General features: G+C 47.7%; 1 protein-coding gene across 3 annotated transcripts in view; it reads left to right on the plus strand.

Annotated features, from left to right (window-relative positions):
• LOC147887797 (receptor-like serine/threonine-protein kinase NCRK) overlaps positions 1-18,680 on the plus strand; it is a 195,636-nt gene that overhangs the window by 64,488 nt on the left and 112,468 nt on the right. For all 3 annotated transcript variants that reach the window (XM_087393528.1, XM_087393527.1, XM_087393529.1), the window contains exon 5: positions 2,465-2,650. In XM_087393528.1, the coding sequence (XP_087249654.1) occupies positions 2,465-2,650 (186 nt within the window). The remainder of the gene's footprint in view (positions 1-2,464; positions 2,651-18,680) is intronic.

Below are 18,680 nucleotides of genomic sequence, written 5' to 3' on the forward strand. Positions count from 1 at the left end.
GTGGGAATTGTGTGACTAAAGGTCCAAAATGTGCATTTAATGTGATTTGGGGGAAATGTCTTGAGAGTGGTAAAATGTCACTGGTGAGGTGGCTGGACTGATTGGGAAGGCATCCTGCTCATACATGTGGCTACGTAATAGAAGAGGCAAGCTTCTCATCGATGAGCAAGCATGGTACGTGGAGCTTGGGCTAGCAGAGAGGGGGAAGTGGCAGGAGAGAGCGGAGAGACCTGGGCTGCGAAGAGCTTGCGGGCTCTGGCTGGAGCCCATTGCGATGGTGGGAGGCTCGTAGGGTGAAGAGGAGAGAGCAGGTGAAGGAGCACAACTGCTAGCTGGTTGAAGGGCTACACTGTAGGAGGGGGGTTTCTGTAGATGAAAAAGGGTGTGTGTGCATAAGCGAAGGGCTGAGTGCCTATGAAGAAAAAGGCCTACGTATGTGATGAGACGGGGATTTCCGACTGCATGCTTGGCAAAAAAGGGACTCCAGGTTTGGAAAGGATAAGCTTTGGGCGCTCCTGGGCTACGGCTACGTGGTGAATTTAGATCGAATGGGAGAGAAGGGCTATTGCAGACGCTGTTAGTTATCTTCACGTAAGGGAGTTTGTGAGCTTGTGTGCACTGAGAAGACCTTGGCGCTGAGGACCTCCAGAGATAGCGAGCTGTTTCGTTGGCTGAGCATAGCCACAAGCAGGACAGTCGTTTGCACGTGAGCTGATGTAGAGAATCATGGTCTGACTGAGATCATATGGAAGGGCTCTGTTTTTTTTTTGATTGAGGAAGCTACGTGGCTGTGCAGGTGACACCATAAATGTGAGCTAATCTCTCCATGAGAAATGAAGGCAGTAGGGCTATTGATGGAAGTGTCTTCCGTTGGGTTTGTGCGTAGTTGGTGATGATCTATGGATTAGGACAGCTTAAGGCATAGCTGTGTACCGTTGTCTGCTAGTTGAATGATTTTGGACAACAGAGACTCCATGAACTCTGTATGCAAAGAAATAGAAGGACCAAGGAGTTGCATGCTAAGGCGCAATGGATCGTGACCTTCATCGATGATGGTTGTCCTAAAGGAGCTGGGCAATTGATGCTTGCTGCAGATGTTCATATTCTGCCTTGTGAGGGAAGAGAAGCTATCCTAAAGGAATCGGAAGTCTCTTTGACATGGTTGTGATATTAGGTTGATTTGGTTGTGGGAGATTTTCGGATATTGATAGAGAGGGAGAAGAGGAGGCGCTGTTGCAGCTTTGTGGGAATTACGAGCTGTTGTTCTTGATGGAAGCTTAGGAGTGTGGGCTGTGGGTTCATAGTATTCAAAGGCTGACTGTTTTCTGAGTTTTTTTGGGGGGAAGTTCAGTTCTGAGTTCAGTCTGTTCCGGGTTGTGTAGTCTTTCCCCTCTTTCAAAGAATGTGTGTGTGTTCTAGTCAGATTGTGTGGGAGATTGACTTGTTATTTGTGTGCTCTGGATATCTGCTCTGGAATCTGGTTCATAAGCTGACCCTCTACGAGCCCACATTGCAGCTGATCCCTATGAAGTCTCACCTATCTGACGTGGTGAAGTACATAATTCCTAGTTGTCTTTCCATTTTTTCCTTATCAACGGAAACACCCCTCTAAATCCAAGTGAACCCTATGTTGTTCCCTCAGTCTGGAGTGTTTTCATCATTGATCCAAAAGCCATTGGATTTGTTCCAATTAATGGGCACCTGCCACAATGCAAAACAAACCCAATGCCATCTTGAATGAAGTCAGTGTCTATGAAGGGGCATCCAAAAAAACAGCCATATCATCTACCAACTCACTATCTAAGAGCTCATCCTCTTGCCTCAAAGGAAGCCTGAGCCCTACAATACCAGCTTGAGCTCTAATGTAATAGCTCATAGCTTCAGCCACAAATAGGAACAGAAAGGGGGCTAAGGGGCATCCCTGGAAGATTGATCTGGTAATCTCAAACCTGTCACCCCTGACTCCACCAATAAGAACCTAGCTATTGGCTGATCTGTAGAGGGCTGACACCCCTTTGATCCATGCATCTAAGAAACCAAAACGAGTAAGTGTGCCCTCTAGAAAGCCCCAGTCTACCCTATCATAAGCTTTCTCAAAGTTCAAGAGTAGAATGGCCAGCCTGTGGCCATTATGCATGGCCCCTTCCGAAGCCTCCCAAAATGAGAAAATGTTATCAAAGATGCTCTTTCCATGCACAAATCCCGTCTGCGTATCATGTATAAGATCTGGAAGAAAGGGCTGATATTATTAATGTTCATTGGAGATCCAACAGGATTTATAGGACAAAGGTGAATCCATGAAAAATTTACATGTTGCAGCTCTGAAAAGAGAGAGAGAGAGAGAGAGAGAGAGAGAGTTCATACTCCTTTCTTACAGGTGAATCTTACACGGAAAAGTTTCTTAATAAGAACATTGATGGAAGATTATTGGTTCTTCTTCTTATTCTTGCCCTTGCACTGGCAGCGGCTGTATTCTTCATATGTTTCCTTTGCATATTCCATCAGATCAAGAAGCACAACTTCAGATCATCAATACTCTGGCCAAGCAAAAGCAGTCACTCTGACAGTTTTATGACCCTTATAACGCAACAGTCTACAATAATGGAGAGTTTTCAGCTTCGTAATGACACATGTTTCAGTGGAAGCATTGGTATGATTTGCACACCCTTTATTCTAAAGAGAGATAGGATGCTAGATTTTTCTGTCATTTCTCATGTCGAGAGTGTCACCTCATGTAAAAGAGAGACTGGTTGTTGGAAGGAAAGGAAGTGCACAATAGCTCAAATGTGAAGACCTGTTAGAATTCAAAATTTTGTCCTTTTCATAAGGTTGAAGGCATCGTTTCAGGAAAATAAGCAGCTGTTTGGAGAAAACTTAACTGCGCCATAGTCCAAAATGTCTAATAGGTTTGTAACTTGATGATTCACGTTGAAGAGTTGCTGAGATAAGCAATGTGGCATCATTAAAATACATATGTGATAGAGCATAAAAACAGTAAAATCCACTTATTATGTTATAGACATTAATGGAAATTATTTTACACCTTTCCAAGTTCGTAATCTTTGTTTATATTTAGATCACATGAATGCATAGAGTTTCATGTTGGACTATGTAAGTGTGCTGACATTAGGCTGCATGTTGAAGAGCAGGTGTCAATTGTGGGGGTATGACTGCTAGCCCAGGGCTTCTTGTGTAAGAAGTGTTGCATGTCTTGAGATATAGGCTGCACGAGTCAATAAAAGAAAGGACCATTAGCAAAATCAGAGCGCTTTGCATTGACACATATGGCAAAACCCCATGGCACACACAAGGGTAGTAGATGGCACAGCCAGGTAGAGTGGGCACAAGGATGACACAAGGATGAAAGGGGGGTTGCAGTAAGGGTGAACTTCTTGGATGTAAGTTTGGCTCCTAAGTTGTGTGGGTCCTTTCCTTAAATGTGATTGAATGGCAAGGAGCCAAGGCCTCCTGCTTTTTTCTTGTTTTTCCTTGGTTTATCACTTTTCCAGACTGCACCCATGAGACCCAACTTCATACACATGTGACATTCTGATGTTGTGTTTCCCAAGTCTGCTCGTCTCTCTGTTGTGAGCTTAATGGACAATTACAACCCCCTCCCCCTTGTAACATATGTCTGCAATCACGGGTCGACTCATACTGTCTAGCTCGGTCAAGGTATGTGATATTCTAAAATGACGCATTTGTGTGTAGAGGTTTCGCTTACGAAATTTGCAAGTACAATGTCATGTGGACCATATTGCTTCCCCCAAATCATACAAGAAAGCATCATCACTTGTAACCTCTCAAAGCCTTCCCACTCATCCACTTTGAGGTCTGATTTGATGTGCATGCTGAGAAATCTCATGTTGAGATTGTCCTCGTGCCATTTTCAATATCCGAATTGGTTACAATAGCCTTGTCATCTGCTGTCCATTTCGAACACCTCTTATGGCATCTGTGGCCTTTTCTTGACACATGTTGCTGCATGTTTGTGTATGGCACATATTCTACAATGTGAAAATATCATGTGCAATTGCATAAATCATGACTTCGAGTGTGTAGCTCACATTATTGTAGAATATCTTTGTCATATGAGACTGAATTTTCAAGAATTAACATAAGTGCTATGGGACATTTGTTGTCTGCACAATGGAGAGTCGATCTGGATGTTCTATGGCATTTTGGTTTTGTACCAAAACTTAGATTGTCCTTGCACTATTTTGAAGAAACTAAGGAAACTAGATGGACAATCAAGAGTGTCCAAATCCAAGAATTCAAAGGAACAGTACTCATTCTGAAATACATTTGTGCTTGTGTCATTTTGATGAACTATGCCAGTACCAATTCTCATATCACCATTGCGCTTTCACATTGCTTTTCGTTCATAAAATGAGTGGTTGTATTCAGTGTCAACTTGAACTTGAAAATCACCGTCACCTTGGATTGAACCACGTATCTGCATCATGCTTGGGTTCTCTGCACTATGGGACTTATCCCATATACATTGTGTGTTTTCTAGAGTCTAGTGTCACACTATATAGTGTTGTACTTATCTTGAGTTTTTTCATATCAGTCAATATGAAGCGTGAGCATGGCAGACCACTTAGAGCTTCTCCTTACATGCAGTGGCCAAGATGGGAGAGGGGCCCTGCAGCTACCGTGGGAGCATGGAAAGCATTCAGGAAGCTTTCTGCAGACCGACAGGCCCAGATGGTTCTTAATCTCAGAGGAAGTGCAGGGAGAGTCCAGCAGATTGATGCAGCCTTGCCCTTGGATTGGGTGGACACAGATGACATGTCTATTACTTGCTCCACCTGGATGGGGGCATTTTCCAGATTGGGAGTTTCTTTACAGGTGATTGCTTTTCATGACACACATGAGGATGCCTTAGTCTTTGATGTTTCTTCGGGGAGCAGGCTGTCCAGATCCACAAACGATATCTTGTTGGAGGTACCGTTTCAGCCAGTGAGGATAGTGGGCTTCATGGAGCATGGCTCTCTTTCACAGTGGTATTTAGATCCTGACCCGCTTCTCATGGCCCTGGGCTCATGGAGGCTGTGGCTCTATGGAGGTGTCCCAATTAAGTTTTTGCAGTGGGACCCTGGGGAATGGAAATGGATAGATGAAGGGCACCGAGAGAAGGGCATCCCCTTCTTTCGTTACACGGTTAGTAATGCCAGGAAATTCCAGCTCAGCTGTAGGGGTTGGAGGCCTACCAGAGCTCCTCATTGGGAGAACTTTCAGAATTTTGCTGACTTGTAGAAAATTTTTTGGCAGAGGCTCTGGAAATATAGAAAAATCACTCTCTTCTTTTGGCTTTCTATTCATGGTGGGATAGCAGTGAACCAATGGAGATCCAGGTTCGGAGCTGACCCTTCTTGCCCTCGTTGCCTTTCTGCTTTGGAGACAATACAACACTACCTTTGGGATTGCATACAGGCGAGAATCATATGGAAGGGGATGGTAAGACTTCTCAGCACTTTTGTTTGCCTACCTTTCTACATGACCTGGGGATCAGTGGCTTGGCTCACTCTTTTAGGGCCCCAGGTCTTCTTTGAGAGACTTGACTTCTCTCAAGCTCTTCACATCCTACGACACCTTGTGGAGTCGTGCTCTCTAGAGGATGTTCCGGCCACTCTATTCAGGACTGCTCATTCCTCGGTTGACTCTCCACGGGAGGTCTTAGCTAGCATTGCAGCATGGCACATTTGGAGAGCCAGATGCGCTGAGGCTTTGGAGGGTTCTTAGGTTCACCCTTCTCAGATCTTGGCCAGTACTTGGACAGATACGGTACACACTCTGATGGCCATTTGGGCGACCATGCAGGGATCATCTAGAGCAGCCTCCTCCAGGAGAGTTACTTTTCTCAGAGATTGGAGAGACTCTCCGTTCTTTGATGAGACTTCTACAGGGTTGAGTTGGCATTTTCAGCCTCAGCCTTACCTCATTCCTCTTAGGTGTTTTTATTACATGCTTAGCATGTTGTATTTCTGCACAGAGCTTGCTCTAGCGAGTTTCTTTCTTACTTAATAGAAGTCTCTTTTTTGCAAAAAAAAAAAGAATATGAAGTCAAAGTGTGAGTTATTTGGAGTGTACTAGGTCTCTAGGTGGTGTTTCTAGTGTAGGTTAGTAGACAACATTCTACTTTATATCCTAGAGTGCCACATGTCACTATGGGACTTATCCCATATACATTGTGTGTTTTCTAGAGTCTAGTGTCACACAATATAGTGTTGTACTTGTCTTGAGTCTTTTCATATCAGTCAACATCAAGCTATCTATTCATGTGAGTACTTTGGTTATCATTGCTTTGCACTTGTCTCTTCCACTTGTCTCTTCATTTCCAGCCTTCCATTTCCTTTCCATTCCATTCCTGTGCCTTCACTCATTGTGTACCAATGCTGAGCAAAAAATGGTAGAAGAAAAAAAATGAGTAGAAAGAGGGCAGTTGGACGTAGAATGGTGGATAGATTCGGGCAGCTTGCTGTTGTAAATGGTGGGCAGGTGGAGCAGAAAGGGCAGGCAGAAATGGCACAGAAAATGGCAGGCAGAGATGGAGCAGAAATGGCGGGCAGATTGGAGCAGAAAATGGGCAAAAGGGCGGGCAGAATTGCGGCTAGGTAGAGAATGGCAGGCAGAAAAGGGCGGCAGTTGGAGTGGACAGAAAGTCGGGGCTGCAGCTGAAATCGCCAATGTTTGTTGAGGGAGACCTTGAAAATCCATTGTTGGAGAAGCCACAAAGTCGTTGGAGAAGCTCATTGTTGGAGAAGCCAATCGTCGGGGAAGATGGGTTGAAGGGGAAGGGAGCTCTATCTTGGAGGAGAGGATAGCTTCCATTTGTGAGCCTCCCTCATCCTTTAGATTGAGGATGGAGAGTGGGGAAAGGGCTAGACACATGGCTCTGATACCACATGCTGGAACTAGATGGGAGGCAAGGTAGTCTAGGCTAAGAGATGAAAGACTAGACTAGATAGCAAACATAATGGAAATGGAAATGAAATGCTAGAAAGAAATGAACAACCAAAGGAAAGTACTTACATAACCAAAAAAGGCTTGAGGTTTGATTGATTTGACAAGTGAAAGTACAATGCCTTTATAGGATAGGCGCACACACACACTAAGTACCAAATGTATATGGGATAATTCCCAATGTGACACGTGGCACTCCTAGACACCTAGTACTAAAAAACTCACACTAGGACTCTTTAAAACATACCAGAACTGACTCAACTTGACTCCATTTCCTAATACTCTGACCTTAACCTTATCTTTGCTTTTGCATCACATTCAAGTGCTTTGATGACTGACTACATGTCATAGTCATTTCTGCAACTTCCCATTGTTTTCTTCCAATGCATTATGGAAAATATTGGTGTGTTTGATGCACATTGACATACATTGTCTTCGTGTAATGCACTGTGGTATATCTAGACCGAATCTTTAAATGCCTGATGTTGAGGTATTTCTGCAAATTTTCCTTAAAATCAATTTTGGTTGGAAAAAATCAATTTTGGTTGAAAAACTATAATTTTAGTGTTATCAAAGTTGCCTTTTCTCCTGCTGTCACTATGTATGTCAAGCATTGCTGCAATAATGCAGCTTTTCCTATGCTTTCTTTTAGCCTTTGAACTGGGATGAGCATTTGGATAAAGCCAATCACATTGTTTGCAAGTTGTGGTTACTTTGAATTGTATCAGACTTTGACTCTGGTATTTGTCCAAATTTGTTGCACAAAGAATCTGTAATCCCCAATGAGATTGTCAGACATTTACTGCTTGATTGAAGCTAGAATCCTTCAAGTATTGCATTTGCATTTACATTTAGCTCTGTATCTGAAGAGTCATTTTGCACTTGATGAAATCAGCATTCGCTTGATTAGTATCAGCTACATCCATTTTGGCATTGATTGGTACAAGATCTCCACACATGTACATGTAAAGACTTTAATCTTCAACCTCATCTATGTAAAATCTTAGAAGAGAAGGCTTCAAGGCCTCACCTTAAAACTTTAATGGGTGGAGTTCTTTATAGTCCTTCCTTCAACCTTCTCAATTGCTTGTAGCTAGCATTCAGGTAGCTTTGCTTGGTCAACCCATTTATGTATTGCTATTGGGTCTTGTCCTGCATGATGACTCTATTGGAAAAGTCACCTCCCCATATGTAAGCCCCATATGAGGAGAGTGTGGGGAAGGTGGAAGGGTACCTGGCTGTTTAGAACACCCGAGAGCAAAGTCAGGGATGTGTGGGTGCATGGAATCCTGCCAGAGAATGTGGTGATGCCACATGGCATGTCCAAGCGGAAGTATAGCAAGTGTATGGCTTGTTTATGGGCATAGATCTGGCCGAGGACAGGTGGCACCATGGTATGTGACTGTACAGAAGCATCCAGCACAGTGTATGAAGCTGTAGCAGGTCGTATGGGCCTGGAACGGCGGGTCAAAGAGAAGGCCGGGAGAGTAGGGCTATGGAGGCACCTATTTGAAGTTTGCCTTTGGACCAGGAATTTTTTTTTTCAAAAAGAGTACTTCATTAAGTATGAATGAACGCCGCAAGAGAAAGCTCAAATGCGAGAGTACATCATGTCATGCATGAGAGAAAAAACAGCTCAAAAGGAGCTAACAAAAATCCAAGGTGGAGGCTGAAAATGCCACCTCAACCCTAAAGAAGACTCAGAGAAGAACAAAGATCCTCTCCAAACTCTGAAAAAAGTATCTCCCCTGGCTGTAGCTGCTCTACAGGATCCCTGCATGCTCGCCTAGATGGCCATTAGTGTGTGTATAGTATCAGTCCATATACTAGCCATAGACTGGGAAGGGTGAATCTATGAACCCTTTATCGCCTCTGTACATCTGGCCCTCCAAATATGCCAAGCTGCAATGCTAGCCAGAATCTCCCACTGCTGAGGCATGAGCAGCTCTAAAAGGAGTGAAAGGAACATTTTGAGAGAGCATGACTCCACAGAGTGTCGTTGTATAATGAAGGATGAGTCTAATGTCCCTCGAAATAAACCTGAAGGCCAGTAAGAGATAACCATGCCACTGATCCCCAAGTCATGAATAAGGGTGCTCTATGAATTTAGGCCTAGATTTGGACCATGATTTTTTTATTTTTTTATTTTTCCAAGAAAAAGACTTCTATTAAGAGAAAAAACCCGCGAGAGCAAGCTCAAAGCGGAATACATCATGAAATCATGAGGATAAATTTAAAAAAAAAAAACCCCTCAGAGTGAGGTGGAAAACAACCAAGGCTGAGGCTGAAAGTGCCACCTCAACCCTGTAGTAGTTTCAGAGAAGAAAGGAGAATCCTTCCATTTCCTGAAGAAAGAAGCCCTCCTAGCTGAGGCTGCATGGGAGTCCCCCTGCATGCCCGTCCATACGGCCATCAAAGTATGTACGATGTCTGTCCAGATACAATGTGTGCGAGGGATGAACCTGAGTACCCTCCAAAGCCTCTGTGCATCTGGCTCTCCAGATATGCCAGGATGCTATGCTCGCTAGAATCTCCCAAGAAGTATCCACAGAGGCATGTACGGCTATAAAAGGAAGGTGTGGTACCACATCCAACGAACAAGACTCAATCCGATGACGTCGAACCGAAATGGCCCGAGAGGAGTCAACTCCCTCATAGAAAACCTGAGGTCCTGTAAGAGAAAGCCAAGCCACCGAGCCCCATGTCATAAAAAATGGTGAATGGGCAAAGTGACTGAAAATCCTAGCTACCCCCATCCAAATCATCCTCGCATGTCTGCAATCCCATAAGCAATGCTGAATAGACTTCGAAGCAGAAAGGCATCGAGGGCATGTAGGGTCGGCTCCGAACCTGGACCTCCAAAGGAAGATAGTGATCTTTCTATTTCTGTGGGATTTCCAGAGTCTCCTCCAGAAGCACCTCTACTGATCCGCAGTAATACCAAAAGTCTCCCAATGAGGAACTCTGGAGGGTCTCCAACCTCTACTACTGAGCTGATATCTCCTGGCATTACTGACCGTGTAACGAAAGAAGGGGATGCTCTTCTCTCGATGCCCTGCGTCAATCCACTCCCACTCTCCGGGGTCCCACTGCAAATACCTGATGGGAACTCCCCCATAGAGCCAGAGCCTCCAAGACCCGGTGGAGAGTAGCCGGGGGTCTGGGTCTAGGAACCACTCTGAATCTGATCCCTGCATCAAAAGGCCTACAACCCTGATAGGCTGAAAAGCAGACTCAAGCAAGATGTCCTCTGTGGACCTGAGCAATCCGCCACCATCCTGGACACTAAAAACCAAAGCATCCTCCTGTGCATCTCGAAAGGCCAAAACCTGAAGTGGAACCCCACCTCTCGAAAAAGTACCTGCCCAAGTGGAGGAAGTGAGTGGCATATCATCTGTGTCTACCCAAACCTCTGGAAGGGCTGCCTCAATCTGCAAGATCCTCCTTGCACTCCCTCTGAGATGTCCTGTCAACCTTGATTTGGTCACCTCTGGAAGCCTGCGGAAAGCTTTCCAAGACCCTATAGAAGATGCAGGTCCCCTCTCCCACCTGGACCACTGCATGTAGAGTGAGGCACCCAGTGGTCTGCCATGATCATCTAAAATACTGTCATTCCACATGATGGGTTGCCTATCAATCTCTTCCCGAGAGGAAGGAGGAATCCTCCGAAGAGTGCTTCTGAAACTGGCCCAAGCTTTCAGAATGGCAACCATGAGAGGGGACGAAGGTGACCTGAGGTGTGCTATGGTGAAGATCCATCTAACACTGCTCATCCAGTCTCCTCCTGAAGAAGGTGTGCACCTCTGTATGCTGCTGATAAGAAAGTCCTTCCACGGTTCCTGCCCTGGCATAAGTCCCCGCACCACCATCTTGCAAAGTAAAGCTCTGCACTGTAAATCTGGATCAATAATATTGAGACCCCCATCCTGTGTAGGGAGGATGAGGGTCTCCCAAGCCACCCTGGCTAAGGCATCTGCTGTGCCATCAAGCCCACTCCAGAGAAAGTTTCTGATCGGTCTTCTGAGCTGAATAATGCAGTCCCTAGAACGGCACCAACATGAACAAACAAACCAGGCTGTGGCCAAGAGGACCTGGTTGACCACCACAACTCTAGAGGCAAGATCGAGCTTGGCTGAGCTCCAAAAAAGAAGCTTCCTTCTGATGCTCTCCAAAACGGGAGCAAACTGCTGCGTGGTAGAAATATCCAAGCCGACCTGGCAGCCCAAATACCTGATAGACACACCCCTCTGAACCCAAGTGAATCCTATGTCAAGCCCCCAAACTGGAGTGTCCTCATCACTGATCCAAAAGCCATTGGATTTATGCCAATTTATCTGCGCCCCTGCCGCCAAGCAAAATAAATCCAATGCTGTCCTGAAAGAAGTGAACGTCTGTGGAGTGGCATCCAAGTAAACTGCTGTGTCATCAGCCAACTCACTGTCAAGTAGCTCCTCTTCCCTTCTGATGGGAAGTCTCAGCCCAAAGATGTCAGCTTGAGATCTAACATAGATACTCATAGCTTCGGCCACGAACAAAAAAAGGAAAGGAGCAAGGGGACATCCCTGACGGACTGATCTCGAAATCTGAAATCTCTCACCCCTTACCCCACCAATAAGTACCTGGCTGTGGGCTGATCTGTACAAAGAGGAAACACCTCTGATCCAAGCATCAGTAAAGCCAAAGCGTAGAAGGGTGCCCTCCAAAAAACCCCAATCTACTCTGTCATAAGCTTTTTCAAAATCCAAAAGTAGAATGGCAAGATTCTGGCCACTCTGCATGGCCCACTCTGAAGCTTCCTAGAAAGAAAAAATGTTATAAAAAATGCTTCCGCCATGCACAAATCCCGTCTGAGTGTCATGAATGAGATCAGGGAGAAGTGGCTGCAATCGGAGGCTGATAGCCTTGGCCAGAATCTTGTAACAAGTCCCCAGAAGTGTGATAGGCCTCCACTGGGACACTAAATTTCTGCTACCTCCTTTTGGGATAAGGTGGATGAGACCCTCTGTAAGCGACCGAGGCATCTCGCCAGAGTCCCAAATGGCCTGCAGGGCTGAAGTAATATAGTCTCCAATCATATCCCAAAATGCAATGAAAAAAGACGGGGTGAGGCCATCTGAACCTGGGCACTTGCCCTTGTGAAGGGCTGAAAGTGCAGTCCTGAACTCTGTGTTGGTGAAAGGTGCGTCGAGTAGAACATGCATACCCGGATTCACCAACACAGGGATGCTCTGCCAAATAGCCTGTCTAGCATCCTCTCTATCGTGTGTCTTAGGATCAGCAGTAAGAAGGGTGGCATAGAAATCTGAAGCTATGCGTAAGACATCGTCACGCTCTGTCTGTAAAACCCCATGTGAGTCAATCAGCTGGGATACACTCTCTCTACTATGTCTAGGGCCAAGAGTAGAGAAAAAGTGTTTATTGACTCTACCACCCATCTGAATCTAGAAGGACTCCCTTGCATGAAAGGCATACTCTGCTCTCTGATCAAGCAATAACTGCTGATGAGCCCTTGCTGCAGCAAGGTGCTCCTGAATCCAAGCATCTGAAGGCCGTTTCTGCTCTTCCCTCTGCAAAGCTGCCAACTGCTAGCGAACACCAATCTCACGTCTGAGAATATCTCGTCTCCTGGTACAAGCAACTGAGCGGTAGAAGTCGCTAATACCAGAAAGGGCAGCGGCTACATGTGATGGATATGGCTGCCCACCCTGGACATGAGCAAACCATATCTGCAGGGCTGCCTTTGTAAGGTCCTCCTCTGTGTAAAAGGCATCTGGAATCGTGATGCTGGCAGACCGGCCTCTCAAGTGAGGCTCTGAGATAGCCAGCACAACAGGGAAGTGGTCTGAAGTGGAAACCCCAGCAGCAATGCATACCGATCCACCTCTGTCTATTGCCCAGTCATCTACATAGAATCTGTCAATGCGTGCATGAATAGGCATCTGTTGCCTCCTGTTCGACCAAGAGAACAGGAGGGACTGTGGCTGAATAAGAAAGGCATCATCACACCAAGTATCTCTGCCACAGAAGTGAAAAAGGAAGGCATCCCAAGCTGCTCTCTCCAAAGAGTGAAGTCCGCCTTCTCTACCCCCTTTTTTGTCTGACGGTAACTCGACCATGTTAAAGGCACCTCCAATCACCCAGGAATCCACAATGGGGGCCCAGGAGAGCAAAGTCTTCCACATAAGGACACGTTTCCCTCTAATGTTGGAGGCATACAGGTTAAGGAAACCAACCTTACGCCCTCCAATCAAAAGAATAATCCACTGAGCTCTAGAGGGAATAATGACTCCGTGCCCAACAACTAAGGGGAGAACCGATTGCGAAACTGAAATAGAAGTGCCCGGTGCCCAAGGCAGGCGACCAAAAAGTATGTCCAGAAAGCAACTTGCCTGACTTGGCACAATCTCTAGAATCCAGCTTGTGCTCTTGAATAAATAATATATCAATGGAGCCCCCAGTAACACCTGGATGAAGCTGATCCCGGATCAGCTGTCTACGGCGGCGATGTGGGACGCCACCTAGGCCCTGTATGTTCCAACTAATAATCCTCATCGACGGGAGGATGTAGAGTGGAACACCTTACCCGACCTAGTAGCGGAAACAAACCCCTCAACAGGGGAAGACCTCCTGCTCGAGGAGGGAGGGATGGAACCAAGTAGTGGAAAATCAACAGGGGAAAGAATCCTGGCACCTGAAGAAGAAGCCCTGTCAACAGGAAACCCAATCACTGGCTCCCCAAAAGTAGCGGGCACAAACTCCTCCTCTGGGAAATCTGAACCCTCTGCCAAGGCTGAAAACGAGTTCCTGTGGAGCAAGCCAGACACCGGAGTGCGAAGGATCCCTTGTGAGGGAAGAGGATCAATAGTGTAAGCTATCCCCTTCCCCCTATCCAAGGGAGGAAGTGAGGAATGCTCTCTATCCTGTGTCTGCCTAGCCGCGGAGACCTCTCCTGCCTCAAGAAGAGCATCTGGCACCGCTGGATCTAGGGAAGAAGCTGCAACCGGGGAGGAGGTCGAAGCTTCAGCATCTCGGACTGTGCATGGTGAGACTGGAGGGACAACTCGAGGTGAAGCAGAGTCCACTAAAGTACCCTCGTGAACTGAAGGAGGGATCTGCACACGTATCGGAACCCACTGGAGAGCGTCGCGTGTTCCTGAGGTAGGAGGGGGTCGAGGAGCAGGTGAAGGACCTGTAACACCCCCCTGTCGAGGCCGAGGAGCAGGTGCTGGACCTGTACCATCACCAAACTGAGGAGGACCGCCATGCGAAGGTCGAGCAGCAGGTGTTGGACCTGTACCACCCCTCTGTCGAGGCCGAGGAGCAGGTGCTGGACCTATACCAACCCCCTGTCCCCCCTGTCGAGGCCATGGGGCGGTAGCTGTACCAGAGGGCTTCTTGGGCCTTTTCTTCTTCCTGGGGCAATCCCTGGCAAAGTGTCCAGAGGTCCTGCAAATCCTGCACTGCTGGTCCTATCTGCCTGAAATCTCTCCTCTCTGGCGAAAAAAGGAACCATCCGGGCGCTGGATCATAACATGATCCATCTTGAGGTTAGGATCCTTGCAAAGGACCCTAACTCTAGGAACCCCATCAGCCTTGGTTGCCTCTGCTGCAGTCAATGGCAACCCAGGGAGGGGTGGGATCTCAGCAACTGCACCAAAATGCTCCCCAATAACAGAAAGAAGTCGATGGTAAACCTGGGGAAGCCCAGGGAATCTGATGAAGAGCGAGAAGATTTTCTTATCTGCCTCCACTGGGTCGAAACCAATATGAAAGGCTTCAAAGAAGATCTTCCTGTGTCCCAGGTGTAAAAACTCAGCCTTGAGCACAGTGCTCGCAGCCTCTGGAGTGTCAAGAACAACCTGGAAAAAACCTTGTCCCAGAAGACGGACATCTAACAATCGTGGAGTGAGGTCTGGGGGGAGAGCCGCAAGCATCCAGTCTCTGGCTTGGGATCTAGAGGGATGAGACCTGAAGATGCGTGCTAGCAATGTGGTAGAGCATTCAATCTCTACATCCTTCTTGAGCTGCTGCAACTCGTCTTTAGAAAAGGTAATAGTTTTCGCGGCCGGTGGAGGTGGAGTAGGATTGGCTGACGGAGTATCCATCGCCAATCGAGGTGAGGAGGCCGACTCTAACAAAATAAGGGCTCCTTCCGCTCCAAAAAAAGATACGGGAGACTGAAAGGGAAAGGGGCAGGCTGAGAGGGAGGGAGGGGGCAGGCTAGGATAGGAAAGGGAGAGGAAGGAGGAGCTGGAAGGGGGCGGGCAGGGAGGGGGAGGGCTGAGAGGGAGAGGAGAGGAAGGAGAGGGAGAGGTAGAGAAAGGAGAGGGAGAGGAAGGAGAGGAGGGGCAGGGAGGGGGCGAGGCAGGCTGAGAGGGGGAGGAGAGGGAGCGGGGAGTGAAGGGAAGGGGGAGGAGAGGGAGAGGAGGGGGCGGGCTGAGGGGCAGAGAGGGGGCGGAGAGGTAGGGAGGGGCCGGGGGAGCAAGCAGGGAGGGGGCGGAGAGGCAGGGAGGGGGCGGGGGAGCAAGCAGGGAGGGGGCGGAGAGGCAGGGAGGGGGCGGGGGAGCACGGGGCAGGCTGAGAGGCAGGGAGGGGGCGGGGGAGCAGCAGGCAGATAGGGGGCGGAGAGGCAGGGAGGGGGCGGGGGAGCAGGGGGCAGGCTGAAAGCAGGGAGAGGGCGGAGAGGCAGAAAGGGGGCGGGGGAGCAGGCAGGGAGGGGGCGGAGCAGCAGGGAGGGGGCGAGAGAGCAGGCAGTAGGGAGGGGACGGAGCAGCAGGGAGGGGGCAAGGGAGCAGGCAGGGGGAGGGCGCGGAGCAGCAGGGAGGGGGCGTGGACCAGGATTTAGGCTTGGATCAGGTCGGGATTTAGGGCAGCACATGGCTAGGCAGGGCCTACAAGGCTTCAAATAAAGTGCCCCCATCAGTCGGTTTTCACAGACTGGGTGGGTCATCTCAAACTGGCTGCAAGTTAGCCAATAAGGCCCCTACTAGGTCTGTTTTGTTGGAGGGGGGCTTCCCTTATATAAAGGGAGCCTTCAGGGCTCACAAGGCATCCATTGTGGCTACCACCTTAAGAGCAAACTGGAGCAGCAGAGCAACAAGGCTTGGGCCTACATCTAGGAGGACCATAGGAGCTATGTACTGCAGACAGAGCTAAAGGAAGGGTTTCACCCTTGGTTGTTTGCCCAAGGTACAAGGATCACATCATCCAGTAGAGTAGAAAATAGTGAGTAGACAACCAAAAGGGCTTCCATGAGTCCAAGGGAGGTGGCAAAGGACCACCTATAGACATAGATCATAGGAGGTTGCACATCTAGGCTAAGAGTTAGGCAGCAAGGGGTGGGGATTAGTCACGGCAGAGACTGAAGTTTATAGAAGGTCAACGAGGAGCTTGCGGGCTCATGGATCTAGAATTGTCAAGGACAGAGAACCATGGTTTGGTTTGGACTCTAAACTCTTTTGTATTGTGTCCTTTTGTTTCTATATGTATGTCTCTTGGAGCATTGTCTACTTATTGGCTTGCACACACACATGTATGTTGAGTACACTTAAGGAAAGAAGTTTTGGATCCCGTAGTTAAACACTTCTGCATGAATTCTAGGTCCCAACTATCCAGTCTTCGGCTAGGTAGGATACCCTCTATTTAGGTCATTTCTAACATGGTATCAGAGCCCTGATTGGAAGTTCACCAGAAGTGTAGCTTGAAGGCAAGGTCCTTGCTAAAGGACAACCTGGATTCAGAGCTCTAGGGGAATCTACTTTAACGTCTGTAGGATTGTACCCTTGCAAGAAGGAGGGAGGCTCAGGTTCAAATAGGTGTACAAACATTTTTATTTGGTTGTAGACCTTGCCAGATGTAGGATGGGTCGAAACAGACCCTAAGAGCGTGGTTCTTTGAGTACCTCAGGTTAGTCACTCATTATAAGGGAGACAATTGGAGATGCTTGTTTGAGGGGGGAGGGGTTCCTATCCTTCCGGAAGTGTTACCGGAGGCCAAAGGCCACTGGCGTGAGAAGCATGAGTTTTGCAATGCTCTAATGCAATGGATCGTGCAGAGCGCACCGTGCAGTAGTGTGCGAGTGTCGTATGCTATACTGCAGTGGACAACGACGTACGAGTGCACTTACGAGTGCACTATGCTAAATGACAATCACCGGTGAACTCCACAACATAAGCAAAATAAGAAAATCCTACACTGGTGAACAATCCCCATATCCGGAAGAGACAAGCGAGATGAGAAAGTGACCGAGTTGGCCAATGTACATATCACTGGACGTGTCCCCAGGTCACAAGTCGGAAGTCACAAGAATACACAAGTCGCAAATCAGCAGAATACACAGGTCTATCCCCATAGTAGACAAAAGGTGCACACAAGTCTCTCCACATTCTCTCCTTGGCGAGCTCGTAGCTCTAGCCTCTATCTCTCCTCACTCTCCTCTCTTTCGCTCCCCTCTCGAATGCCGAATGCCGAATGCCCCATCCGAATGCCTCCTCTTCTCTCTCCCTTCTCCTTCATCCTCATCCCCCGCCTTGGAGGGTCCCTTCTTCGCTGAGAATTCCCCCTCTTTCTTCCCATTGGTCATCCTCTTATCTCCTTAGCTGTTGAGGATAGCCGTTGCGCCGCTGGCTCTCTTGATGGCTTCGGCGACTTCCTGACTCCCTGACTTGCCAGCCTGATGGTATAAATTCTCCATGTGCAGGTGAGCTGGTTCACCGCACCTCTTGATGGCTTCGGCGACTTTCTGACTCCCTGACTCGCCAGCCCGATGGTGTAAATTCTCCATGTGCAGGTGAGCTGGTTCACCGCACCACTGCACCACTGTATCACTGAACCACTGTGTAATATAAATACTCCTGACTGCTCCATGTGCTAAGCTCACTCTCCATGTGCGCAGCTCTTGATGAGATCACTTTGGACACGGTACTCCTGGTTGACGTGTGTCGACCTGTGGTTGACATGTGTCGACCTGTGGTTGACATGTGTCGACCTCTGGTTGACAGCCTCGGACAGTACTCCTGGATGAACCCGTGTGATCGCGTGGCTAACTTGTGTTGACACATGGTCGACATGTGGTCAACAGATGTCGTCATGTGGTCAACGCCTATCGACAGGTGGTCGTGTGATAAGGTAACAGTTTCCCCCGCCACTATCATTCACCGTCCCGGTGAATAGAAAGGTTGGACGATTCGTCAAAGAAAAATAAAGATGAACTTACAAACCATTGATATGGTGATGGAGTGGGAAAAAGAAAGAGTACAGACCATGTGGTTGGCCGTGGGAGTAATCCATGATTTGTATTAAGTGGAGATGTGAAAAATAAACTGCTGTATTACAAGGGACAGCATGGAAAATTGCAGAAAAAACTGAGTACACCTTGAGGTAAAACACTGATATTTACAGTGAGGGCCAAACAGCTTGGCAAAATCTAACAGTGCAGAAAAAAAACTCAAATACCAACAGCCATCTATCAACTCTTCTATGAGATTACAGAGGGTGGTAAAGCTGCAGCCTGTTCCTCTGCCTTCTCCTCTTCTGCCTCCGTATTTGGCTCTGTGGCTTTTTGCGCATCCCTTTGCTCTGGCTCAGGCATAGGTATCTGTGGATGGGGTGCTTCCTCCTCACACTCAAGCGTGTCCATCACATTTCTCAGATTTTCATACTTGTCTTTATATCGGTGGTATCGCCGGTAGTAATGATCCTTTTGCTCTTGC

The sequence above is a fragment of the Dipteris shenzhenensis genome, chromosome 22, assembly GCF_047967505.1.
Source record: "Dipteris shenzhenensis isolate YYH24624 ecotype China chromosome 22, Dip_SZ_1.0, whole genome shotgun sequence".
Taxonomy (NCBI): Eukaryota; Viridiplantae; Streptophyta; class Polypodiopsida; order Gleicheniales; family Dipteridaceae; genus Dipteris; species Dipteris shenzhenensis.